General features: G+C 42.3%; 1 protein-coding gene across 1 annotated transcript in view; it reads left to right on the forward strand.

Moving 5' to 3' along the window:
* The window catches only part of LOC138681719 (protein unc-93 homolog A-like), a 106,201-nt gene that overhangs the window by 60,598 nt on the left and 17,647 nt on the right, over nt 1-27,956 (forward strand). Inside the window, exons 5-6 of the mRNA XM_069769504.1 lie at nt 16,917-17,045; nt 22,582-22,781. Coding sequence (XP_069625605.1) covers nt 16,917-17,045; nt 22,582-22,781 — 329 coding nt within the window. The remainder of the gene's footprint in view (nt 1-16,916; nt 17,046-22,581; nt 22,782-27,956) is intronic.

Consider the following 27,956-nt stretch of genomic DNA (forward strand, 5'->3'; position numbering starts at 1 on the left):
TTGTGGAACCATTGTGCCACGGACTGCGGAGAGCCTGGAGGGGCGTGACTAAGCTATCACCGAACTGTTCACTGGAGCCTCAGATGGTGAGGTTAGGCTTGGCTCCCGATGAACGCCAGGTGCCACTCCAGGACAGACCAATGAACACACAGCAGCTGGACCCAGTAGGACAGACTGGATGGTGCAGCAGGCAGAGTTGGTATCAGAGTGCAGCAGGCAGAGCTTGTATCAGAGTGCAGCAGGCAAAGTTCGTATCAGAGTGCAGCAGACAGGATCTGCATCAGACTGCAGCAGGCAGAGTTCATTTCAGAGTGTAGTAGGCAGGATCTGCATCAGAGTGCAGCAGGCAGGATCTGCACCAGAGTGCAGAAGGCAGTATTTGTACCAGAGTGCAGCAGGCAGGATCTGCACCAGAGTGCAGCAGGCAGGATCTGCACCAGAGTGCAGCAGGCAGGATCTGCACCAAAGTGAAGCAAGCAGGACTGGTGCACAATCTTACACAACATAAACTGCGGAACAGAAAGGTTGCTCAGGCACCTCCCCAGTGGGGAGGAAGCAATATATAATGTCCCACAGCCACTGACTGGGGAAGAAATAGCAAGTGCATGCGCTGGCCCTTTTGAAAGGGCAGGAGCGCGCGTGCTTGTCCTAAGGACATGGCTGGAAGCTTGGCTGGAAGCATGCAGAGCATGGGGGAGAGAAGTACTGACTGCAGCACGGGTGAGTGAAGTGACACGCCAGAGACCCTGCCTGTCAGAGCAGGGATCCGGAGTGGTGCCAACACCAGAAAACTGAAGCATCTGCTTTCTCCTACCCCTACACTGATTAGAAGCACTTCACCTTTTTATTAAACGGTGTAAATTTATTTTGGCAGTGAAGATGTTAATCTGCTCTGTTGAGAGCTCCTGGAGAGCTTAGGCTCTCAGCTGTGCACTGTTAGCCACTCCCATCTCCTATATAAACCAGGCAGCGCTGGAGTCCTGGGTTCTTATCCCACCTTGGACAACATCTTCAAGGAGTTTGTATGTTCTCCCAGTGTTTGCGTGGGTTTCCTCCGGGTACTACAGTTTCCTTCCACATTCCAAAGACATACTGATAGGGAATTTAGATTGTGATAATAATGTGTGCAAAACTGTAACGCGCTGTGGAATATGTTAGCGCTATATAAAAATAAAGATTATTATAATAAAGATCATAATTAAACCAGACCTTGGGTAGGACTCATTGTCAGAGATAGTTTATGCTGCATGGCTGGAGGTTGTTGTTGGTGGTTAATGGAGAAGGTGGTTGGTGGATTTATCTGTGACTGTTGCTAGGTTCTGAGTGGATGATAATTCCATTTCTTCTCCTACTTTGGTTTAACCCCATCCTTCACTCCCCAGTGCCTTCCTCTGTTATATATGTGTGTATATTTGTATGTTTGGTATTTTTCATTAACCCTCTTCGTATTACCTGCTTAGTCTGGTTGGTGTACTATGGTACACTACTACTCTCCTCTTTCCTGGGTGGGGTAAGGGTACAGACTGAGGGTGAATAAAGGAGCTAAGGCAAGGTATGTGGCCCCGGCATCTTCACCATCAGAAGTAATCCAGCTAATAGGGTGAGCTAAGGTGCCCCTAGCATTAGGGACTGGAAAGGAGCCCCTGGTCCAGGGACACCCAGCAACAGAGTCATGACAGTAGGTATCGGGAGATTAGTTAGAAGATATATGAAGGAGACGGATTATGGACAGCTTTGTAGGTCAAAGTTATTAGTTTGAACAGGATAAATTGCCGAATTGGTAGCCAATGAAATGATTTTCAGGGGGTGAAGAGGAAAAATAGCAAGGTGAGATGTGGATTAAATGGGCAGCAGAGTTAAGGATGCACTGGAGAGGTGCATTACTGTAAGGAGGGAGACTACAGAAGAGGATATTGAAAGCAAGAGATGATGGGAGCATGCAATAATTTTAGTAGATTCAGGGATGAGGAAAGGACAGAGTTTTGAGATAGTTTTGAGCTTGGATGTGAGGTTTGAAGGACAGGACAGAGTTCAGGGAGAGTGTGATGGCATTTATTGTAATAGATCGATTGGGTAAAGGAGTTAGATGAGATGGAGAAAAGATGATGAGTTACGATTTGTCCACATTGAGCTTTAGGAAGCATGATGAGAAGGAGGCGGATATGGCTGAAAGACATTCTGGGATTCTGGACAGCAGAGTAGTGATGTTTGGATCGGAAATGTAGATCTGCATATAAGTGGTACTGTAAGCAGTGGGACTTTATCAATTGTCCCAGGCCAATGTTATCAATGGAAGAGAGTAAGTGTCCCAAGACAGAACCTTTGGGGTACACTAACCGAGAGAGGGTGGATTAAGGAGGTCATATGGGAATGAGAAATGCAAAATGTGAGGTTAGTGAGGTATGAGGAGATCCAGGAGGGGCAAGTTCTTTAACACCAAGGGAAAAAAGTAATAGGAGAGACTGGTCGACTGTGTCGAAGGCAGAGAATAGGTCTAGCCGGATTGCAGGTTGTTGAATAATGAGTTACGGTAACTGAAAAGTGAGAGCAAAGTTCAGCATGTACATGCTGTGTGTGAGTTTGGAGATGAACGGGAGCAGCAATATGGGATAATATCCCTTGACTAGACCTCTATGTCCAGCTGTTTTCTTCTGAATGGGTGTGATTGTGGCATGTTTGTAAACAGAAGGGAAAGTACCAGAGGTTAATGATAGATTGAAGAGAGGTTAAGGCCAGGAAAAGCATGGTAGTGAGATTGGGGAGGAGGTGGGAAGGGTTCAAGTGCAGAATTGTTGACGTGGGTTTTGGAGAGAAGATGAGTAAGCTCTCCTTCAATGATGGTGGGGAGGATTATAAAATATAATGGGGGGCCTGCAGTGGTCTGTTATGGTTGTGGTGGTTTATCAGTAAAGACTTGCCTAATTTGGTAAATTGTTTTTTTTAATGTGCTGCGAAGTCTTCTGCAGAGATGAGAGAGGTTAGAGGGAGCAATGTTGGATGGAGGAGGGAGTTGAAAGTGTTGAATAACTGTAGCAGAGTTGAGAGCTGACTTGAATGTGAAAGTTGGTTGTTTGAATGTGGTAAGATCTTCCAGCAAGTTTGTTCTCTTCCAGCATCGTTCAGCAGCCCTGGGCACTTGCCTAGGCTTTTTAGTGAGTTTGTTGTGCCAGCGTTATCTATTGATTCATCGCACTCTGCCATGCACGAGATGGGTAAGCGAGTCAATAGCTGATGAGAGTGGGGCTGTAGAAAGCGGTAGCATTGCCTGTGTCGTGCAGTGAAAATATGGAAGACTGTGATAGAATAGAGTCAGAGAGTGTGTTATTGTCTAGATGTACAAGGTTTCTGCCGGGGTGTGCTAGTTATTAGACATGAGGGGCTGGTGAGGAGGACAGGGATGATAAAGTGAGTAGATGGTGGTCAAATAGGATGAGGTTGTCAGGTTAGATAGGGAGCAAAGGCAGGTGAAGATAAGGTCTAATGTATTGTATATCCATCTGTGTGGGTGGCGGTGGAGGCCTAATAAGTACAAACAAAGAATGAAGCAAGTGACAGGAGTTTGAAGGCTCCTACTCGGGGGTATCAGTGGAGATGTTGCAGTTACCCATAACGATGATGAGAATGGCAGCAGAGAGACAGTGTAGAAGCCAGACGAAGAAGTGGTCTTTAAATGCAGTAGTCAGACCCGGGGGTTGGTATATAACCATCACTTGGATGGAGAGTGGATACGGACAGAGTATACTTCAAAAGAAGAATAAGGATAAGCATTTTTTTGGGTCTGACTATCACACACGGGACGTATCAATTATTCTGTCAGATATCTAACCCATTTTTGTATATTAGTTTTTGGATGTGCCTTAATCCCTTTGCATAATACCTATATCTGTTAGGTGTGGTTTACAAAGTTTATGCTGTTGTTTTTCACGATAGTTATGCACTTGCACTTTCTTGGTAGTGTTTTTTTCTAATTTTAATTGAACTAGTAAAAGTTATATTTTAACCCCTTTTTGCTATATCAATAATGAGAAACAAAGCTGCAAGGAGAAACAAAGCGAGAGCAAACAAGAGGGAGAAGAGTGGCTTATTTTGTATTTTAGATGGTAGGGATCTGAGGTTTAGTAGAAGACATTAGGTGCGAAGGTAAGAGGGAAAGGGAGTTAATATTTGTTTGGAAAGTAATAGAGTTTGGGGATAGTGAAGTAGAGTGAAGATTAGTGGAGCAATGACTGTAAGAGCATATGTAAGCATAATGAAAGATTAATTGTGGGAAAATGAAAAGTTAAGGGCAGTTAGTAAGCATTTTTAGCTTTTACCTTCTGGTCACTTCTGATACAATTCTGGTTAATTTCTTTATGTCTAATGTGCAGTTAATAAATTGCACATAATAAGTTGCACTTAAATGGAGCTGCACGCATAGACCACAGTCAGCATAGACCTATGCTTCCAATTTTACACACCTTTAATTGCACATAAAAGATACCATCAGTGAACAGAAGAGAGGTGCCACAGGGTGAATCAAAGCGAGGGGTTGAATTACATGAGACAAGCTAATAGCTAAGGCTACTTTCACACTAGCGTCGGAATTCGGCCTGTCGCATTGCGTCGGGCCGAGATTCCGACGCTAGCGTGGTTAGCACTGCACAACGGGTGCAGCGGATGCATTCTCCGGCGCATCCGCTGACCCATTGTGAGGTGTGGGGAGGTGGGGGCGGAGTTCCGGCTGCGCATGCGCGGTCAGAAAAAGCGGTCTGTCTGGAGCAAAAAACGTTACATTTAACGTTTTTTGCTCCCGGCGGTCTGCCACAACACGGCGCAACCGTCGCACGACGGTTGCGACGTGTGTCAATACGTCGCAATGTGTCGGTAATGTTACGCTATGGGGCAAAAATGCATCCTGCAAACAACTTTGCAGGATGCGTTTTTTCCCCTAAACGACGCATTGCGACGTATTACAAAAAACGCCAGTGTGAAAGTACCCTAATATGAACAGTTTTCTAGTTACACAGCTGGGGAAGAAAACACATACAAAAGGATAGACAGATGTATTGTAAAAGTGTGAACTTAAATATGCAAATTGTCTCTTTAGAGAGGAAGAGGACTTGAATTTTAGTGCCATCTATTAGAAGTAGCAATCATACAAGTCATTATCAACCCTTTAATAATCCTTGAACTATTATTTAGAATAATGGCCAAATCAGAATCTCAATTTGTACACACATAGTGTTGCCCCTCGTTAGTACTAAGTATGAGATCTGATTTGGCTGGGTGGGCAGAATCCTTGCAGGTTTTCTAAGAGGTGATATATTGGAATATCTCAATAAGAATAAACTCATGACCCAATATAAGCATGGGTTTATGAAGGAATCGGTCCTGTCAAACTATGCCTTTGATGCCTGTCTTGAAAAATATGATATTACAGGTTATGGACACTAAAAACTCCGAGGAGATGTCGATCCAAGGAGCTAGTCTGATATTTTCAACTGACATTAAGTCAGTCTCAAATGCATGTACTTTGCTCCAAAGACTCAGAAATAATTATTTCTTTTCTTTTTTTTTGAAAATCTGTTTATTAGAATTTTATAATATAATACAAAAACGTACAAAATATACATTTCCAAAGTTGATGATATGGTAATGTGATAATGTGACAATATAATGATATTGTATCCCTTATCCCCCCACCCCAACATAAACCAAAAATATGAACCTCCATACTTTGCGTACACTTAACCAAAAAAGTACCTCATGAAATTGGTGAGTTACCACCTATCCGCTGCAATAAATACCATTGGGTATTTTCAAACTGTGCCCTCAGTTTCTCCCTAGTCTCCAAAGGAAGTGATGGAATAAAAGTATCCCATGTGGAAAAAAATTTGCTTACTTGTTTTTCTTTGTTAGTTAATGTGTCTAACCACGCCATTCTAAATATGAACTGTATTTTTGTGCGAATGAAAGGGAGTGAAGGGACTAAGGGACTCAACCATTGATGTAAAATACTCTTCCTAGTTGCTGAAGCCCATATTGTAAGTGTTGCCTTGACGTGTTTGGGTAGTTTTCGAGATGTTTCGTCTAGGATGTTAAAAATGGCCCATTGCGGAGTGAGTGTGAAGTCCACTCCACAAATTGTTTGCAATTCATTATGTACCTCTCCCCAAAGTTTCCGAATTTGCGGGCAGCTCCATAAGTGATGATAAATGTCAGTGTTACGGGCTTTACATTTAGAGCATAGGTAGATGATGGATGGGGACATTTTAGATTGCAAGCATGGTGTGATATAGGCTCTATGTAAAATTAGAAGTGCCATATCAGTATAACTACTATATGGTAGAATCTTTCTTTGTGTTATGGTAGCCTCAAAAAGGTCACTCACCTCCAAGTTTGGTATATCTCTCAACCACCTCGCCACGCCCATGGTTTTTCCTTCCCCCACCCATTTCCTACACAATATTGAATAGATGTTACTTATAGAAGCCGGGTGGGCTTTTGTATTTCTGATAAACCCATCCAAATTGGTCCTCCCCTCTGCCGTCCCCCCCAATGTCTGACATTTCTGTACTAAGCTACGTGCTTGGAGAAATAAAAACGGTTTATTATTAAATAATGGATATTGTTGTGATGCCGTTTCAAAGGATATTATTGAGAAGTTAAGATCTAATAGGTCTATTACCTGCCCGCATCCCTGAGAAGCCAAAATCCTATAGAAAGACGGTGCTGAACCCCCCATGAACCTCGGGTTTCCCAAAAAGGTCTGGAACGGGGATAGATTATATCTTAAATTACAAATCTTCCTACATAGTCTCCAAGTTTGCATCGTTTGCCATAGTGACGGGTGGTCATTTATTCCCATTGGGAGGTCTTCCCCACCCAAATGCAATAAAGCTGGTAGCGAAATGTGTGGGTAAAATTGTTGCTCTATTTCAACATTTGCAAAATGAGAAATACCCCTAATCCAGTCAATTGCATATCTGAGATTAGCCGCTAAATTATATCTTCCCAGATCAGGAAAATTAACACCACCCTCTAATTTGGTCGCCTGTAGTCTTGCGAGACTTATGCGTGATCTACCTCCAACCCCCCAAATGAATCTTCTAAAGTTTAGGTTCAACAGATTCTGATCTGATCGAGTCAAGAGAAGGGGCAGAGTCTGAAAAGCGTATAGCAACTTGGGAAAAACTATCATTTTAATTAAATGGCATCTGCCAGAGAACGACAGTGCGAAATGTTTCCAGGATTGGAGAAGATCAATTATGGAGGAGATTAGTGGTTTGTAGTTCGTTCTATATAAAATAGAAGGGTCTGCAGGTAGCCTTATCCCCAGGTATTTAATAGACTCTTGGCACCAGTGGAATGGGAATTTGGGATCACTCAACCTCCCAGATCTAAAAACTGCCAGGGCCTCAGATTTACTGTAATTAACTTTGAATCCAGAACACTTACCAAAACTCTCTAGGATATGCATGATGGCTGGGATTGCCCTAACCGGGTTAGCAATAAATAAAAGAACATCATCAGCAAAGGCTGATATCTTTACCGATGTAGTTCCCACCCTCACCCCTTCAAAGGCCACCTCATTCTGTAACATTCTCAAGAATGGGTCTAGAGCTATGTCGAACACTAGTGGGGATAGAGGGCATCCCTGTCGGGTCCCCCTCTGAATCTCAAAGGGTTTGGATAGAACATTATTTACGGACATCCTGGACAGTGGCTTTCTGTAAATTGATTTAACTGCTTCACTAAACCATGGGCCAAACTCTCTGAATGATAGCAAATCATATAGATAGTTCCATGCTACTCTATCAAACGCTTTGTCCGCGTCTAGGCTTACCACAATGGTTTTCATATGTTTATTTGCTCTACTATAAGATATGGCGCTCACCGCTGTCCTAATGTTGTATGTAATGGATTTCCCATGAATAAACCCGGTGTGTTGTGGCGATATCAATTTTGGCATTATTTTCTGTAGTCTGTCTGCCAAAATTTTTGTGAAAATTTTAAAATCTGAATTTAATAATGAAATAGGTCTATATCCCTCAACTCGAGTATGATCTTTGCCCGGCTTTGGGAGAACAATAACCACCGCTTCATTAAATCGGTCTGGCATGTGACCGTGTCCAACTATCTTATTAAATAACTCACACAAGTGGGGAGCTATACATGAACCTAAAATCTTATAGTGTTCATTGCTGAATCCGTCTGGACCAGGTGCTTTAGATACTTTAAGTTTAATAATAGTCTGTACAATTTCTGAAGGTGTTATTGGGGAGTTAATGGTCTCCCTCTCCTCCTCTGTGAGCGTTGGGGCAAGGTGGTCTTTGAGAAACTCCTCGCTTCCACCCCGTCTCTGACCTATACAACTCGCTGAAAAAGGAACGGAATTCATCCACTATCTCTTCATTTTTAGTTAAAATGTGACCATCGCGTTGTTGTATTTTGTGTATTCTCGTTGGTTTCCTATATGGTCTTGTGAGAGACGCCAACACCTTCCCTGGCTTGTTTCCCCATTTAAAGTATTTTTGTTTTTGATAGTCTAAGTTGAATAGAGCCAATTCATGTGCTAAAGTGTCTGCCTCTTCCTTAGCCCTCAGAAATTTTTCCTTTGTCAATGGAGTGTTATTTAATTTAAAATCTTTGTAGGCCTGGGTTACTGATTTTTGCTTTTTCCTAGTTCTATTCATAATGTCTTTTTTTTATGACTAACATAGGAAATAATTTGACCCCTCAGCACAGCCTTAGAGGCCATCCAGAACAAGTGTGCGTCATCACAATGGATTTGATTATCATTTTTATATACTCCCCATGACATTTGTAGGTATTTTCTAAAATCGTCTGATTGGTATAGGTATGATGGGAAGCGCCACCTCCGTTCCTGATGTATTGGGGATACTAATTTTGATTGAAATGTCACTGGGGCATGGTCCGAAATATGAATGTTTTGTATTTTTGATTGTGTTCCTAAGGGTAACAATGATTTGTGTAACAGCCAGCAATCAATCCTGGCGTGTGAATCGTGTACATGGGAGTAGTGAGAGTAGTCCCTCTCCAAAGGATGTTGTAGTCTCCATATGTCAATTAAATCAAAGTGATCCATTAGTGATTGGATGCTACTATCTTGCATTACACGATGAGTTTCTCTAGGGTTAGATCTATCCATGGATATGTCTGCTACCTCATTGAAGTCACCTCCCATGACCACCCGTGACGTATCCCATCCCGCCAGTTTCTCTCTTAGTTTAACTTGAAACTGAACCTCAGGCACATTTGGAGCGTAAATGTTAACTAGACTGAAACACATTCCCTCAATCATAATTTTGACCAGCAGAAATCTGCCTTGAGGATCTTCTAGAGTGTCTAGTATCTCATAGTTGAGGCCATTGTATACCAATATAGCCACTCCTCGTTGTTTTTTTGTATATGAGGCCTCAGCACAAAGTGTATACTTTCTACTTAACAAAGAGGGGTGTTTACCTTTAACCCAATGTGTTTCCTGGAGAAATATAATGTGGAAATTCTGTTTTTGTAGAAAATTAACAACCTTTTTCCTCTTGACTGGGGAATTAAGTCCATTGACATTCCATGAGCACCATTGTAGGGAGCGGATAGTGGTATCTTTGGTGTCTGCCTGATCAGTCATTAACCTATCCCTTTTCGGGTGACCACCAGACCCACCTGTATAAGTTGTAAGTGAGATCCCCACCCATCCCAGCAAGTGAGCTTAAGATCTCCCCAAACCCAAGATTTAAGTGTACATAAGCGGAGCCCATCCCCCCTTCCAAGTTCCCTCCCCAATTTAACTCTATAACAATAATAACAAGTGTACTCAACCTTAAAGTGAACATAACATAGAAAGTAATCATGCCACTTGTGGGCATAAGCACGTTAGCATGAGCATGATATCACTTAATAATGACATTTTAAAGTAGCTTTCTTATTCAGGACTTAACAGAATTAGAGTTAGAGTGAGCCCAGGGTGCTTCCCGAAGGAATTCCAGGGCCTTTCCTGGGTCGCTGAAGGACCGATTTTTCCCCTCCATGACAAAGCGCAGAATCGCAGGATACTGCAGGTTAAAGCGAATATTTTTTTCCACCAACATTTTACAAACAGGATTAAAAGCTTTGCGTTTGGCTGCCATGGCGGCCGAGTAATCCTGGAACAGTAATAATTTGTGGCTCTCATACATCAGAGTACGTTGTTTTCTGAATGCTGCCAGAATACGAATTTTATCCTGGAAGTCCAGGATTTTAAAAATGACCGGACGTGGCCTGTCCCCTTCTCCTCCTCTCAGGGGTCCTAGTCTATGTGCTCTTTCGATGGCCACGACTCCCGATGTTGGCAATACCCCAAGAGCTTTAGGCAGCCACTCAGATGTGATTTTTACTAGCTTCGAGGGAGGGATCAACTCTGGGAGGCCTATAAGCCTCAGATTATTACGACGGGATCTGTTTTCAAGGTCGTCTACTTTATCTATTAAATTCGATATAATCTTTTCTTTCTCATCTAGTTTGTCTGAGAGAGTTATGGTAGAATCCTCCAGGTCTGATATTCTTTGTTCCGCGTCTGTTAAGCATGCGCCCTGGGTATTAACTTGTGAGACTATTGTGTCCAGTGAAGTTTGGAAAGCCGCCAAACGATTGTCTATCTCAGGCATCAGCCGTTCTATGATAGCGGTTGCAATTGACTGTGGATTATCTGTATTGGTATCAGCGCTTTGTGATACCGGAGATGTGCCTGCCTGAATGCGTGTAGAACTTCTGCCGGCCTTGGCACCTTTACCCACAAATTTGTCCATGGTGAAATGGAAGCCTGAGATATTTGTTAAGTTATTAGTGATATCTTTGTGCTTGGTAGTTACATCTGAGGATGAGTCTAAATGTCTTTTACGTTATCACAATAGGTGAGCCTTCACTTACAACACAGTGCTGTCCAATATACTACAACAACACTGTAGTTACTATGGAGATATGATAAAAGCCGGTTCTGTGCTCTTGCTATGCAGTTTGTGCAAATCACCTTGTACCAGGTGTCTCCTGTAATCCTGCAGAAATGTCTCTCTCCTTATGATTAACCTGGATCAGGGGTGCCACGTACACTCTCCTGTACCAGCGATGCTTTCTGCTATGAGACTTCACAGGTTAGTGCCCTCAATATGGGGGATGAAGGGTCTGGCGCTCCATTCTCTAGGGTACTTTAAGATCGTAGCCTTCACCAGCTCCCCCTGTGCCCGGATAATATATGTGTCGCCTGTGCCGCTCACCTTGTCCTGGCAGCGGCTATTATAGTTGTGGTTTGGCTCACTTCTCCTCTCTGGCGGTGCGTGGCGGGCTGTGGGAACTGGCGCGCTTTCTAACAAAATGGCGCCGGCTCACCTCCTCTTCCCGCGCTGAGCCTCTGCGTCTCTCTGGAGCCGTTCACCGCGCCTGCACTCCTCGCGTCCTCTTCGGCGACTTCTGCCCTCCTCACCGACCTGGATCGGTGCCTCTGCATGCCGAGCGCTCTCTTCCTTCGGTCCCCTTACCGCTTCCGACCCTGCTGGTCTGGAGCGATTCCGTGTGCTGCAGTGAGCGTGGCGCTGCCTGCGCCTCTTGACTCCCGGGGATCCGGAGAGCTGAAGAGCTGGGGCTATCGCCGGTGCTCCTTGTCCGGTCCTTATCCTGGACTCTGGGTGGGATAAATCAGCGCTTTAGATGCAATTAGCGCCCCAGGTCCGGGAGCTCTGCTAAAAAGCGGCCGTTCGCTAGCTCCGCCTCCCGGAAGTCAATTATTTCTTTTCTAAACTTTAAAAACAAGTTTGCCTGCTTTATAAAGTAGACACCCAGCACTAAGTGTCATGAGTGGTCACGCACCGATCCCGCACCCCCTAAATGCTCCAATTGAACACGATTGCAGCATCCCAGGAGCAGGCAAAGGGATGACATCCCCTCTGCTCCTGACGTGAAGCGGGGTTCCAATCGTTGCCATGGTGACCCAATAGCATCATGACGACATGCGGGTCACCAGAGCTAGGAAAATCGCTTGATCATCAACTTTCTTTGTCAGTGCAGAGCTGACAGTTTTGCATAGCATGGGGAACGATCTGACCTATAAAATTGTCCCACTAGTTAACCCCTTTAGTGAACACCATAAAAAATAAATAAAAACCAAGGCAGAAGACAATGCTTTATCATCATACCGCTGAACAAAAAGTGGAATAAAACGTGATAAAAAAGAAGGCTATAAATAAACATGGTAGCAGTGGGAAATGTCATCTTGTCCCGCAAGAAACAAGCTGCCATAAAGCTCCATCAGCAGAAAAAGTTATAGCTCTCAGAATAAAGCGATGCAAAAATAGTATTTTTTTCTGTAGTTTTTATTGTGTAAAAGTGTTAAAACATAAAAAATGATATAAATGTGGTATCGTTGTAATTGTACTGACATGAAGAAAAAAACTGCCTTATCAATTTTACTACACGTGGAATGACATAACCCCTCCCAAAAAAATTCCTGAATTGCTGGCTTTTGTACATTCTGCCTCCCAAAAACAGAATAGAAAGCGATCAAAAATGTCATGTGTCTGAAAATGGTACCAATGAAAACGTCAACTCGGCCCGCAAAAAACAAGCCCTGGCATGACTGTCAGCCAAAATAAAGAAAACTTATAGCTCTCAAAATATAATGATGCAAAATACTAGTTTTTGCAATACAAAGCGTCTTTTAGTGTGTGGCAGCAGCCTAACATAAAAACCCGCTATAAATCTGGTATCGCTGTAATCGCACCAACCAGAAAAATATACCGCATGAGGAACGGTATAAAAAGTAAATAAAACCAATTCTTCACCTGCTGTTGATTTTTTCATTCTGCCTCCCAAAGATCGCAGTAAGGCTTGGCGCACATTTATCCTGCACTCTACTCTGACCACTTACACTAGGGTTTCCATGTAAATCTCTGAAATACGTGGAAAAGCATCATGGCTCCTCACCCCCAAAAGAAATGCAGAAAAATTCTCTGCAAATGCCTCTTTTCTGAGCCCCACACTGTACCTAAACAACATATAGAATCCACATGTTTGGCATTTCTGAAGCATGAGAGCCAGCCTAACTTACGGGTGTATGTCTCCGGAAGCACGGACTAGGCATAAAATACTGATGACTGCAATGTACTGGTCACTACATCGTACTGGTCATTACAATGGCAGTTTGCAATTTTCACTGGGTAACATTCATTGCTGCTTGTTTCTGGAAAATACCCATTGAATCAAAATAGGCACTACACCTGTAGATAAATTCCCAAAGGTGTATAATTTCCAAAATAGGGTCACTTGAGGGGGAATTTTGCTTTTCTAGCAATTATTGGCTCTGTATATTGAGTCTGCAAACATTTCTAGGAAAATCTGTGCTCCAGAGTCCCTCCGTATGGCTAAGTACTACTGTACAGTCACAAATGGGGAATTGTCACGTTCAGTAGAAATTGTGGGACACATTTTGGTGCAATTTTTACCCACTTCTTGTGTGAAAATGTAAAATCTGGGGCTTATGAAAAATTTTGGTGGTAAAAATGTAGTTATTTTTTCTTCACTGCCTAATGGTATATAATTCAGTGACACCCGTGGTGTCAAAATGATCGCTGTACCCCTAGATGAATTCGTTGAGAGGTGTAATTTGTAAAATGGGGTCATTTATGGGGGCTTCTGTGTTATGGACCTGGTGGTTAGGAGCACCCGAAATGACCTGATGGTTAAACCGATAAAGGACAAGCTCAGGGAAGTGGGAACTCTGCTGACCGCAATCCCTAATCCTATCACACAACTAGAAATAGCCGTGGAGCGTACCTGACATGGCCTAGATGCCTCGACACAGCCTAAGAACTAGCTAGCCCTAGAGATAGAAAATAAAGCCTACCTTGCCTCAGAGAAATTTCCCCAAAGGAAAAGGCAGCCCCCCACAAATATTAACTGTGAGTTAAGATGAAAGTCACAAACACAGAAATGAAACAGGTTTTAGCAAAGGGAGGCCAGACTAACTAAACAGACAGAGGAAAGGAAAGGTATCTTTGCGGTCAGCACAAAAAACTACAAAAGACCACGCAGAGTGTGCAAAAAGACCCCCGCACCGACTCACGGTGCGGAGGTGCCACTCTGCATCCCAGAGCTTCCAGCTAGCAAAGCGAAATCATGAAAGCAAGCTGGACAAGAGAACAATGAACAGAAAATAACGATCGGGGACTTAGCTTCTTGCAGGAAGAGACAGGTCACCAGAAAGATCCAAGAGCGAACTGAACCAGTACAGGAACATTGACAGCTGGCATGGAGTAACGATCTGAGTGGAGTTAAATAGAGAAGCCAGCCTAAGAATAACCTAGGTCACCTGTGGAAGGAACCTCAGAACCAGCAACTCCACTCACAGCCACCAGAGGGAGTCCACGGACAGAACTCGCCGAAGTACCATTCATGACCACCAGAGGGAGGTCGATAACAGAATTCACAACACTTCTGCTGTTCTGGCATCTCACAGGCTCTCCCAGTGGGTTATGGCACCTGCAAACAATAACAGTACAATCTGGCGCTCTTTGCCTTCTGATCTTTGCACAGTGCCTGAAAAATATTTCCAGATTACATGTAGGGTACTGGTGCACTGATGAAAAAATGGACCTCAATTTATTGTAAAAAATGTCATAATAGCCCTTGGAAAAAATAATAATTTGGGGATAAAGCAACACTTTAGTGGAAGAAATGTAATTATTTTTTCTTCACCGCTCAATGGTGTAATAAAATTCTGTGAGGCATATGTGGTGTCAATATAATCACTGCACCCCTAGATTAACTCATTGGGGAGTGTAGTTTGTATAATGGGTTCAGATATAGGGGGTTTGGGTTGCTCTGGCACCTTAGGGGCTCTGTCAATGTGACATGCCACACTCAAACCATTCCAGCAAAATCTGAACTCCAATATGGCGCCTCTTAAATTCTGATCTTTGCACTGTGCCTGAAAAGTAGTATTCCTCCACATATGAAGTATCAGCGTACTCAGGAGAAATTGTACAACAAATTGTATAGTGCAATTTCACCTGTTACCATTATGAAATTGCAAAATTTGGGGCGAAAATAACATTTTTGTCTGGAAAATGTGATTTTTTTATTTTCATGGCTCAATGGTATAAACTTCTGTGAAGCACCTGGAGGTTCAAGGTGCTCATGACACATTTAAATACATTCCTTGAGTGGTTTAGTTTCCAAAATGGGTTCATTTGTGGGAGGTTTCCACTGTTTAGGCACATCAGGGGCTCTCCAAACGGGACATGACTTCCGCCAATGATTCTAGGAAATTTTACATGCAAAAAGTCAAATGACACTCCTTCGCTTCCTAGCCCTGTCATCTGCACAAACAGTAGTTTTCTCCCTCACATAGGGTATCAGCGTACTCAGGACAAATTATGCAACAAACGTTGCGGTCAATTTTTTCCTGTTACCCTTGTCAAAATAAAAAATAAATTGGATTTGAAGTACATGTTTGTGAAAAAAGTTAAATGTCCTTTTTTTTCCATATTCCAAAAATTCACAATCTTAAACATTGCCGTTAGGATCACACTACGCCGTCATGGATTGAAATCTTGCAGGGCATGCAAGGTTGCCCCTGCTCATGCCAGCACATGTCCAGACCCATTTGAAGTTTGCCAATGACCATCTGGATCATCCAGTGAAGGCATGGGAAAAGGTCGTGTGGACAGATGAGACCAAAATAGAACTTTTTGGTATCAACTACACTTGCCATGTTCGGAGGAAGAAGGATGAGTACTACCCCAAGAACAACATCCCAACAGTGAAGCATGGTGGGGAAAACATTATACTTTGGGGTGCTTTTCTGCAAGGTGGACAGCTCAATTGCACCATATTGAAGGGAAGATGCTTCCCTCAGTAAAAGCATTGAAGATGAGTTGTGGCTGGGTCTTCCAGCATGAAAATAACCTGAAGCACACAGTCAGGGAAACTAAGGAGCGGCTCCGTAAGAAGCATATCAAGGTCCTGGAGTGGGCTAGCCAGTCTCCAGACTTGAAGCCAATAGAAAATCTGTGGAGATAGCTGAGACTCAATTTTGGCCAGTGACAGTCCCAAAACCTAAAAGATCTGGAGAAGATCTGAATGGAGGAGTGGGCCAACATCCATGCTGCAGTGTGTGCAAACTTGGTCAAGAACTACACGAAATGTCTGATCTCTGTATTTGCAAAGAAAGGTTTCTGTATCAAATGTTAAGTTCTGATTTTCTATTGTATCAAACATTAATTTCATGCAATAAAATGCAAATTAATTATGCAAAAATCATACAATGTGATTTTCTCAATTTTTTTTAGATTCTGTCTCTCTCAGTTGAAGTGTACCTACGATAACATTACAGACCTCTCCATTCTTTTTAGGTGGGAAAACTTTCAAAATTGGGAGTTTATCAAATACTTATTTCCCCCTGTTATTTACTTAGGCCCATTTCCTGATTATTCTTTCATCTTCTCATTTTCCACATTGACTGCCTTCCTAGTTCTGACCTGGCGACCTGACCACTTCTGCCAGTCTGCACCATCGGCCAGCAGCTGATGCCATGGTTCCAACCCAGGGTTCCCTGTGTAAGTCCAAATCCTTGTATAGGGATTAAAGAGTAAAGGCCAGGGCAATCCTTTGGATCTTATTAATAAAGTAACTAGTCCCTACCCTGTGGTGGTAGCCATTTTTAGAGCTTCCAAGTAACCACTGACAAAGCCTCATTAGAATAGTCAAATGAATGGATGTCCATGTAATGCATAGACACCTTGTATCATTTTGGCAGATACAGGGTGATCCAAACCAGGGAATCACTGCTTTGACATTCATACTGTATATCGTAATATGGTATATTCAGAGAGATTGCTGTATGACAAGACCCTTAATAGATTAAATATTTGAAATCTTGTTTTCAGGTCTGGAAGCGCCAAATCAAACGATATGTGGAGCAGGTGACTGCCCAGCTGATAGCACTCAAACTGGAAACAGTACATCTGGCCGGCCATCTAACACTGTTATCTACATTCTTCTTGGATCTTATACTGGTAAGTAGCTATACATTAACAAACCATTACATTTCCACACAGTTATGAAAGGTTAAATGTCTTTGCGTTTCACCTTTGTTCTTCATAGTATGTTTTTGAATAAAAAGAATGGTAATAATGGATCCTATGTACAGTACGTATTTTTAAGGGTCACGCGGTGCATGAGTCTTCATCAGTTTTCGTTTAACATTGATGTCAATGAGAAGTGTATTGAAAAATTGCAGCATGCGCTAGTCTCTTCCGCATTTCAGATGAGACTCGACATGTCCATTGAAGTCTATAGGTGTGAAGAAAAAAAATTAATTCCCATATGATGCATCAATAACCATCCATATAGCATCCGATTTGTGCTGCATTTGTGCTTTTTAAAACAATGATGTATAAATACGGCTGCTACTCAGATGTCACACAGATGACACAAGGATGGAAAATACAGATACATAGATTGCACATGCTTGGAAAATGGATGACAATACAAAACAAAATCCTTTGGGGTTTCTGTAAAATCAATTGATTCTTCATACACTTGTCTAACCCCGGCCTGAATTCCAGATAGTTCTACTGTAATTTCACTATCAGCATTGAAGGTGCAGTGTAAGAATTACTGTTCCATATTGTCTCAACTTACGGCTTATACATACGTGGTCAAAATTGTTGGTACCCCTCGTTTAATGACAGAAAAATTTTGTTGATTGTTGAAAAAAAATCATAAAAAAGCCAGAATGTAATTTGCCAAACTACATGATGACAAGCCACAAAGCTTCTGGGAGAATGTTCTATGGACAGATGAGACAAAAATGGATTTTTTGGCAAGGCACATCAGCTCTATGTTCACTGATGGAAAAATGAAACATATCAAGAAAAGAACACTGTCCCTAGTGTGAAACATAGAGGAGGCTCTGTGATGTTCTGGGGCTGCTTTGCTGCATCTGGCACAGGGTGTCTAAAATCTGTGCAGTGTACAATCAAATCTCAAGACTATCAAGAGAGTCTAGAGATAAATGTGCTGCCCAGTGTCAGAAAGCTTGGTCTCAGTCGCAGGTCATGGGTCTTGCAACAGGATAATGACCCAAGACACACAGCTAAAAGCAGCCAAGAATGGCTAAGAGGAAAACATTGGACTATTCTGAAGTGGCCTTCTATGAGCCCTGACCTAAATCCTATTGAGCATCTTTGGAAAGAGCTGAAACATGCCATATGGAAAAGGCAACATTCAAACACGAGACAACTGGAGCAGTTTGCTCTTGAGGAGTGGGCCAAAATACCTGTCGAGAGGTGCGGAAGTCTCATTGACAGTTAGAGGAATCGTTTGATTACAGTGATTGCCTCAAAAGGTGGTGCAACAAAATATTAAGCTAAGGGTACCATTATTTCTGTCCAGTCCTATTACATGAGTTTTATTTATTTTTTTAAAATTCTGTAGAAGCATGGTTGAAAAGCAATGTCTGACTTACATTTGTTCATTTTCATAGATTTTTTATTTATTATTACTTTTGTCAGATTCAAGTTATTTCTGGGACCATTGTGGATTTTTCTGTCATTAAACGAGGGGTACCAACAATTTTGACCACGTGTGTAAAGCATCATTTGGGATCTTTTCCTGTTTCATTAATCTCCCCAAAATTGGAAACATGAAGCACTAGTTTACAAGCCAATGAAGATTTTGAGTAACTACATGAGTCTATCAGGATTACGCTTTCTCAACAAGCATTTGCTGAATCACTAGGAAAGATCTTTGAACTAATTATTAAACAACATGTATGCAAGCGCCTGGATGAGAATCAAGTGATTAACCAGAGCCAACTTAATTTCCTTGTGTGACAGAATCACAGACTGGGTGGATCAGGGAAACTCAGTAGATATAGTATATCTTGACTTCAGCAAAGCATTTGATAAAGTATCTCATACCATCCTTATTGATAAAATGACCAAGTGTGGAATTGACAAGGCTACGGTTAGGTGAATTCATAACTGGCTTAGTGATCGGACCCAGACAGTGGTAATAAATGGCTGCACATCCAATTGGAAGAATGTCTCAAGTGGGGCACCTGTAACATCCCTGCCAGCATCACTGCATGACTTCCCATCCGCCACCAGGCAGACATACCGACTTACCACTCTTGGCCGTGCAGTGAGTTCTTTCCTCTGCTTGCTGTAAGCTGTAAATCACGTGTCCTCTGCTTGCTGTGTGTATACTTCTTAGCTGTGTGCTTAGGGTGGCTGCACTCACCCTTCCTTCTTTCTTAAAGAGACCATGTGCGCCTTCCTAATGTGTCCCCAGCCTATTGTCAAGAGGCACCTGATACTTAAGGCATCTCCACCAATGGGAGAAACATTCTCTTTCAGTTTATGGGCAACTACTGAGTTGCCAGGTCCTGTCCCGTTACATGTCTTGTCTCTGTTACTCTGAGGGCTGAGTACCCAGGCCTGAATCCTGTATTCTGAACCTGTACCCTGATTCTGTCCTTGTCTGCATTAGGACCTATCCTTGTATCTGTTTGTATCCAAGTCTGGATGTTTCCCTTCCCTGATGTGTCTGTCCTTGTTCCTACTCCATAAACCTGCAGTATCTGTACCAGCACCTATCCCTATTCTGTTGTCTCTGTACAACGTTAGTGATATTTGTGTACACTTGCTACTTCATTGTAAATACAGAAAAAATTGGAGTTCCATACACGGAGAGAGTTTATAAAAAGTTTTTGTACACTTTATTGAAAATACCATAAATACATTGAAATGACAACAAATTTATAAAAAGGACGAAAAACCTAGTAAGGAAACAAGTAAATCCTCGGCATCACCAATGAGTAAATATGGACTCCCACCATGGTATTGGTATGCACTGCTCTATAATAGTATAGATTATGTTACACCCAGTTCATATGACAACAGTGTGTGTAAAAATCACTGAATGCCTACAGATAGATGTGTGCCCCAATGCCTGTCATAGTGACCTGCACACAAATTGAGAGGTAGAGCGGTAACACTATACCTAATGAAAAATCATCTTACCCATGGTGGAAATAAATCAGATGCCGAGGTACCAAGTCGACCCCCCTTACATTTCCCTCTTTGTGAACAAGCATACGCGAAACGTGCGTCAGGGAGGTCGACTTGGTACCTCGGCATCTGATTTATTTCCACCATGGGTAAGATGATTTTTCATTAGATATAGTGTTACCGCTCTACCTCTCTATTTGTGTGCAGGTCACTATGACAGGCATTGGGGCACACATCTATCTGTAGGCATTCAGTGATTTTTACACACACTGTTGTCATATGAACTGGGTGTAACATAATCTATACTATTATAGAGCAGTGCATACCAATACCATGGTGGGAGTCCATATTTACTCATTGGTGATGCCGAGGATTTACTTGTTTCCTCACTAGGTTTTTCGTCCTTTTTATAAATTTGTTGTCATTTCAATGTATTTATGGTATTTTCAATAAAGTGTACAAAAACTTTTTATAAACTCTCTCCGTGTATGGAACTCCAATTTTTTCTGTTAAACTGTATCTTGGGAGTATACACTTACTAGTCCTTTAATATATGGGTATGTATATTAAGTCAATCCGACATTTATTTTGTATTATACGGGACCCATGTTCTCCTCTGTGAGTTTGAGTATACTTCATTGTAAATACCTTGTGTGAAGCTGTCTATCCTGCTTGTTCCTGTCCTTGTATCGTTCTTGTGCATACATGGTACTGTTTATCCTATGTACTTTTCCTTGTAACTATACTATGCTTGACTACACCTGCGACTCTGCTTCTGCTGTGCACCTGCGGCTCTGCTTCTGCTCCGCACCTGTGGCTCTGTTTCTGCTCTGCACCTGTGGCTCTGCTTCTGCACCACATCTGTGGCTCTGTATCTGAGCTGCATCTGTGGGTCTGCACCTGCTTTGCACCTTCGGCTTCTTGTCTGTACAGTCTAAACTGGGTCCTATTTGTTCCCGTATTCAAGATGTACAGACTTGGGACAGTTTCAGGAAGGACTGGGACGCAGACAAATACAAGTTCCTACCCATCCCTCTACCACACTGGTACCTGACTGTGTCCCAGTCCTTCCAAAAACTGTTCTTGCCCCTCCAGTCTGAACCAATCCTGCTGCACCTGCCAGGGCTCATCTCAACATCAGCCGGTCCGGTTGTACCTGCCAGGGCTCATCTCAACATCAGCCGCTCCAATTGCACCTGCCAGCGCTCATCTCTACATCAAGTGATCCAGTTGCACTTACCATAGCTCATCTCTCCGTCAGCTGGTCCTGTCTGCATCTATGGTACTTGTCATCTTACTTTGCCTGCCTGCATCTGTTGGACATTTCCTCGGGCTGCCCCAGCTACCTTTTTCTAGGGGATCAGTTGCTACAGCCAGACACCGCCCTGGAGTGGTACCTGGAACATGCCTGCCGCACAAACCTGATCTCACCACTAGAGGCTCCAGTGAACACCAAGGTTGCTGCTTAGCCAGGCCCCTCCAGGGTAAGTCTGGTTTGTAGCGCAGTCGGGCCACAATCCCTGCTTGCACCATTCAGCTTGGGCGCAAGCATTACAGTACCACAGGTCTCTGTCCTGGACCCTGTGTTGTTCAACATCTTTATCAATGGTTTTGATGAAGGGATTCACGGTGAACTGATTAAATTTGCTGATGACAAAGTTAGGAGGGATAGCTAATACTAGAGATGAAAGATCTATACAAAATGGAACTGTGGGCAGCAACTAACAGAATGGTTGTAAACCGGGAGAAATGCAAAGTCCTACATCTGGGCAAGAAAATGACAGACACATATACTGAATGGAAGGAATAGAGCTAAGCAACATCACATGTGAAAAAGACTTGGGTGTACTAATAGATCACAGACTGAACATGAGTCAACAGTGTGATGCAGCAGCAAAAAGGAAAGCACAGTCTACAAATATCTGAAGGGCTGTCACATTGGAGGGATCAACTTTATTTTCATTTGCACAAGGAAAGAATAGAAGCAATGGGATGAAACTGAATGGGAAGAGACAGATTAGATATTAGAAAAAAACTTTTGACAGTGAGGGTAATCAATGAGTGGAACAGGCTGCCATGAGAGGTGGCGAGTTCCCCTTCAATGGAAGTCTTCAAACAGAGGCTGGACAGACATCTGTCTGGGATTATTTAGTGAATCCTGCATTGAGCAGGGTGTTGGACCAGATGACCCAGGAGATCCCTTCCAACTCTACCATTCTATGATTCTACTATATATAACGTCTGTACATTCTCCAAAAACACTATCAAATTCATTTAACACTGCATTGAGAAATGTACAATCTATGTTTCATAGTTATTTGCTCATGACATAGATGTTATGTTTGTGTGGTGATAGTAAACTTCTGTGTATTCAAACTTATCAGAACATGACACGAATCTCAGCATTTAAAGTCAAAGGTGTATATGAGATGGTCAGTAAAGCATCCTGTTTTGTGGATTTGTGTTGTCCATGCTGTATGTCCTTGCAATATACAACATATAAAATATAATTAATATCTGTTTGCTTCCCTTTTAGCATGTGGAGTTTTAGCTGTGTTATTGATCATCATATTTTTGGATCAAATACAAGGAGACAGAGACGAAAAAGACATTAACTGTGGTTCCACACTTCTCTTAGCATTTAAGCATCTCCGAGATAAACGACAATGTCTTCTTATTCCACTCACTATGTTTAGCGGCTTTGAACAAGGCTTCATTGCCAGTGATTTTACAAAGGTATGCATCTTTATTTTCTCAAATATTTCTACAATTAATAAACAGCATTATAATTTGAGATTTAGTAAAATCGCTTTTCTTTTTTAGGCTTGTGGTATTCTCTGTCTTTATTTGAGTCAAATTCTTCAAAGTGGTGCATGTGGTTCAAGAATTTGTCGCAAAATAGAAAATGCTCTCTTTGTCTTTAACCCCTTATCGCAGAAGCCTGTTTCACCTTCTGACCAGGCAAAATTTTTCAATTCCAAGCATTGTTACTTTTTGTTAAAATAAATTTGAAATGCTTCATAATATCGCAGCATTTTTTCAAGATACATTGTACTTCATATTGGTGGTAAATTTAGACTGATATGATTGGTGTTTATGAAAAAGTAGCAAGCTTGTTGAAAATTTTGAAAAATTTCCAAATTTTTTAAATTTGAATCTTTATGTCCTTAAAACAGGTGGTCATCATACTACTGATGTTATTTGAACTATTTATTGCTATAAGTTTACTCTCAATAAATAGATTTTGAAAAAAACAGATGGTGATACCACTAAAAATAATTAATAAATAACATTTGCCACAAGTTTACTTTAAATCAGGATCATTTTTTAAACATATTTTTTGTTAAAAATGTAGAAAAGTAATAGGTTTAGCAGCTATTTTTCATTTTTCCATCAAAATTACAAAACCTTTTTAACTTGGGTCACTTCAGTTTACTTCACAAGAATTAAAACATATTTAGATAAAAATGAAAAATGAATTCTTTTCCACAAAATGTTGGTTTAGCCACAAATTTTCATTTTCACAAATGTAACAGGAGAAAATGGACTATGTAATTTGTTATGCAATTTCTCCTGACCACGACAATACCCCATATGTGGTTTGAAACTACTGTTTCAGCACACAGCTCCAAATTGAAAGGGCGCTATTTGAAGTTTGGAACACAATTTTGGAATAGATTACGGACACGATGTTGCATTTGCTGAGCCCCAGATGTGCCAAAACAGTACAAAACACCTATAAGTCACCCCATTTTGAAAACTACACCTCTCCATGAATTTAACAAGGAGTGTGGTGAGCATATACAACATACAAGTGCATTAAAACATTGGGATGTGAAATTTCAAAAAATATTTTATTCCACAAAAATATTTCTGTAGCCTCAATTTTTTTCATTTTCACAAGCGTAACAGAAAATGGACTGCACAATTTCTTGTGCCATTACTACTATGAACATACCACCTATTTGGTCAGAAACTACTGTTTGGATGCCTGGCATGGCTTATAAGGAAAAAAGCACCATTTGATTTCTCGAGCGCAATTTTGACTGGAATAGATTGTGGACACCATGTTGCATTTCAAGATCCCCTGACATGTCAAAACAGCAGAAACCTCACATACATGACACCATTTTGGAAATTACATGCCTCAGTGATTTCATCTATGGGTATTGTGAACATATAGGTCCCACAGGTGATTCACCGAAATTTAGAAGATTAAGACATAACATGAAAAATTACATTTTTTTCACAAAATGTTGCTTTAGCCCCAAATTTTTCATTTTCTTAATAGTGGAGGGAAAACATGTTGTGCAATTTCTCCTGAATGTGTTAATACCCTATACTGTATGTGGTCAGAAACTACTGTTTGAGCACATGGCAAGGCCAGGAAGGGAAGTAGAGCTATCTGAATTATAGAGCACCATTTTGGCTTTTGAATAGATTGCATGCGCAATGCTGCAATTTAAGAGCCCTTGATATGCCAAGACAGCAGAAATCCCCAACTAGTGACTCCATTTTAGAAACTACACCCCTAAAAGAATCTAGCGGTTCAGTGAGCATTTAGGGCCAGCAGGTTCATCACAGAATGTTATAACATCGGGGCATGAAAATGAATTTTTTTCCACAAAAATGTTGCTCTAGCCTCAAATTTTTCATTTTCACAAGAGAAGCATTGGACCACAGAATTTGTTGTGCAATTTTTCATAAGTACAGCGGTACCCCATATGTGGTTGGAAACTACTGTTTGGTCACATGGTACGGCTCTCAGTGTAGAGCGCAGGATAAATTTTGAGCCGAGCATTACCGCAATCTTTGGGAGGCAGAATAAACAAATTAACATCATTGTGTTCTCTTGACCATTGGTACCTGTCGGGAGATTTACGTCAGTTTTCTACAAAGAAATAAATGGGACTTCTGCATATAATAATCTTTATTTTTATATAGCGCTAACATATTCCGCAGCGCTTTACAGTTTTGCACACATTATCATCACTGTCCCCGATGGGGCTCACAATCTAAATTCCCTATCGGTATGTCTTTGGAATGTGGGAGGAAACCAGAGAAAACCCATGCAAACACGGAGAGAACATACAAACTCTTTGAAGATGTTGTCCTTTGTGGGATTAGAACCCAGGACCCCAGCGCTGCAAGGCTTCAGTGCTAACCACTAAGCCACCGTGCTGCCCGCTGCATATAATTAATGGCTGTTAAAGGGGTATTCCCATCTCCAAAATCATATCCTACTATGTAGTAGGAGTAATAATAATATTAGCAACACCTATAATTATATAAATACTAGATTGTGGCCCGATTCTAACGCATCGGGTATTCTAGAATATGCATGTCCACGTAGTATATGGACAATGATGATTCCAGAATTCGCGGCAGACTGTGCCCGTCGCTGATTGGTCGAGGCAACCTTTATGACATCATCGTCGCCATGGCAACCATTATGACATCTACGTCGATACTGTGCCCGTCGTTGAATCAGAAACGTGGGATTTCTACGTCCTTTATGACATCATTGTCGCTGTGCCCGTTGCTGATTGGTCGAGGCCTGGCGGCCTCGACCAATCAAAGACGCGGGATTTCTACGTCCTTTATGACATCATCGTCGCTGTGGCCGTCGCTGATTGGTCGAGGCCTGGCGGCCTAACGCATCGGGTATTCTAGAATATGCATGTCCCTGTAATATATGGACAATGATGATTCCAGAATTCACGGCAGACTGTGACATCATCGTCGCCATGGCAACCATTATGACATCATCGTCGCTGTGCCCATTGCTGATTGGTCGAGGCCTGGCGGCCTCGACCAATCAGAGACGCGGGATTTCTACGTCGATGCTGTGCCGGTCTCTGATTGGTCGAGGCCTAGCGGCCTCGAGCAATCAGAGAGCAGGGATTTCCAGGACAGACAGACAGACGGAAAAACCCTTAGACAATTATATATATAGATAATGCATTATAGTTTTTCTGATTCACTTTCCTCATGTGCAGGCATTGCAGGACCTTAGGTATCCATGGTTACGACTACTAGCTAGTGATGAACGAACGTGTTCGGATAAGGTGTTATCCGAGCATGCTTGGATTCTAACCGAGTATTTGGGCATGCTCGAAAAATATGTTTGAGATTCCGTGGCTCCATGTCTCATTGCTGTTCGACAGCCGCAACACGTGTAGGGATTGCCTAACAAAACAAGCAATCTCTGCATGTGTTGCGACTGTTGAACAGCTGTGAGACATGGAGCCACAGGGTCTCAAACATATTTTTCTAGCACGCCTAAGATACTCAGTTAGAACCCAAGCATGCTCAAATAACACCTTATCCGAACATGTTCACTCATCACTGCCACTAGCAACCGTCACTATATCAGTGGTTGTACCCATGGATACCTAAGGTCCAGCAATGCCTTCACATAAGGAAAGAGACACAGTGAATCAGAAAAACTATAATACATTTCTAATTGGAGGCATTTGCTAATATTATTAGTATTACAACTAATACATATTGGGATATTTTCATAAATTACCTAATTAGGTATGAAGTGATGCAAGATCAAGTATGTAAAAACATTTTCCTTTATTAACAAATAGTTTAAAATAGTAAATAATTGGTAAAAAGACAGAAACGATGGAAAAAATGGAACCTCCACAAGAAAACAAGAGGTGACACCAAGAAAACACAATTAATGTGATATAGCTGCACACAGGGGGTATATTCCTAGAATAGTACTCAGGACTATTAACTACAATATAGGATGCCGCGCTACAAGAAAATTGCTACTAGTTGTAACTGCAACCTAAAACATACAACCGGTAAATGCTGAGGTATATTACCTTGTGAATGAAGCTGACTTGACCACCATATAGGAAGTGAGCTGTTGTAGTAACCGTGCCCTACACACTGTTGAAAGCGGCGTTTTAGAGACAAGAAGAGTAAGGGAGCGTCCTCCCAGTCTCTAAAACCCCTGCGCGCACGCTGCTGGATGTGCCGGCAAGCTGCCTCGGCCAATGGCGCCGTCGTGCAGTAGCGTGGTGTGCTGGGGGCGTGGCTAACACGGTGACGTCACTTGTCCAACTAACGGACACTAACAAGGGGCCAATCCAGATGCGTTTCAAGGGTACCGTCCTACTTTCTCAAGGTGATCACGCCCCCTTGTATGAAGAAGCGGTAACGCGAAACGGCGCTCGTCGGGCGCAGGAGGTGACACCACTTCTCTTCATGCTGCCTCACCCTTTCTATCCCTTGCATCCAGATAAGGCTAGGTTCACATTGCGTTAGGGCAGTCCGTTTAGCGCATAGCGCTACGGACTGCGCTAACGCAATGTCCCAAAAGGGATCGCGTTTGCCGATTCCGCTAGCGCAGATGCCCGATCTGCGCTAGCGAGGAACGGACCGCGAACCCTGCAAGCAGCATTCGAGGTCCGTCACTCAAATGATGCCACATCGCTAGCGCACGCCCAATGTGGGCGTGCGCTAGCAATGCATTCGCCATTACAAGCAATGGCGGCGTTAACGGACTACGTTACACCGCGTTATGCCGCGGTGTAACGTAGTCCGTTTAACGGGTTCACATAACACAATGTGAACCTAGCCTAATATCAGCTTGCTTTCATTTCCTCCATGCACATTGACAGCAAGGCATTTAGTATATTTGGTGTATATTCCATCTCCCTCCCCTCTGTTGGCTGCCTTGTTGCTTGGCTATTACATTGCACTTTCAAAGGCGCTTGAACTCATGGATATTGGCCCCGGTCTGGCTTTACAACATTTGTTTTTGGGTCTGAGCAATTTAATGGACTATAAAGTACTATCTTGAGATGGTGTTGTGTCCTTTTTACTTTATACTAGTCCTTTCTCATTTTACCATTTATAGATAATCACACAGCCTGTGTGTAGACCTATACT

This window comes from Ranitomeya imitator, chromosome 5 (assembly GCF_032444005.1).
Source record: "Ranitomeya imitator isolate aRanImi1 chromosome 5, aRanImi1.pri, whole genome shotgun sequence".
Lineage (NCBI taxonomy): Eukaryota > Metazoa > Chordata > Amphibia > Anura > Dendrobatidae > Ranitomeya > Ranitomeya imitator.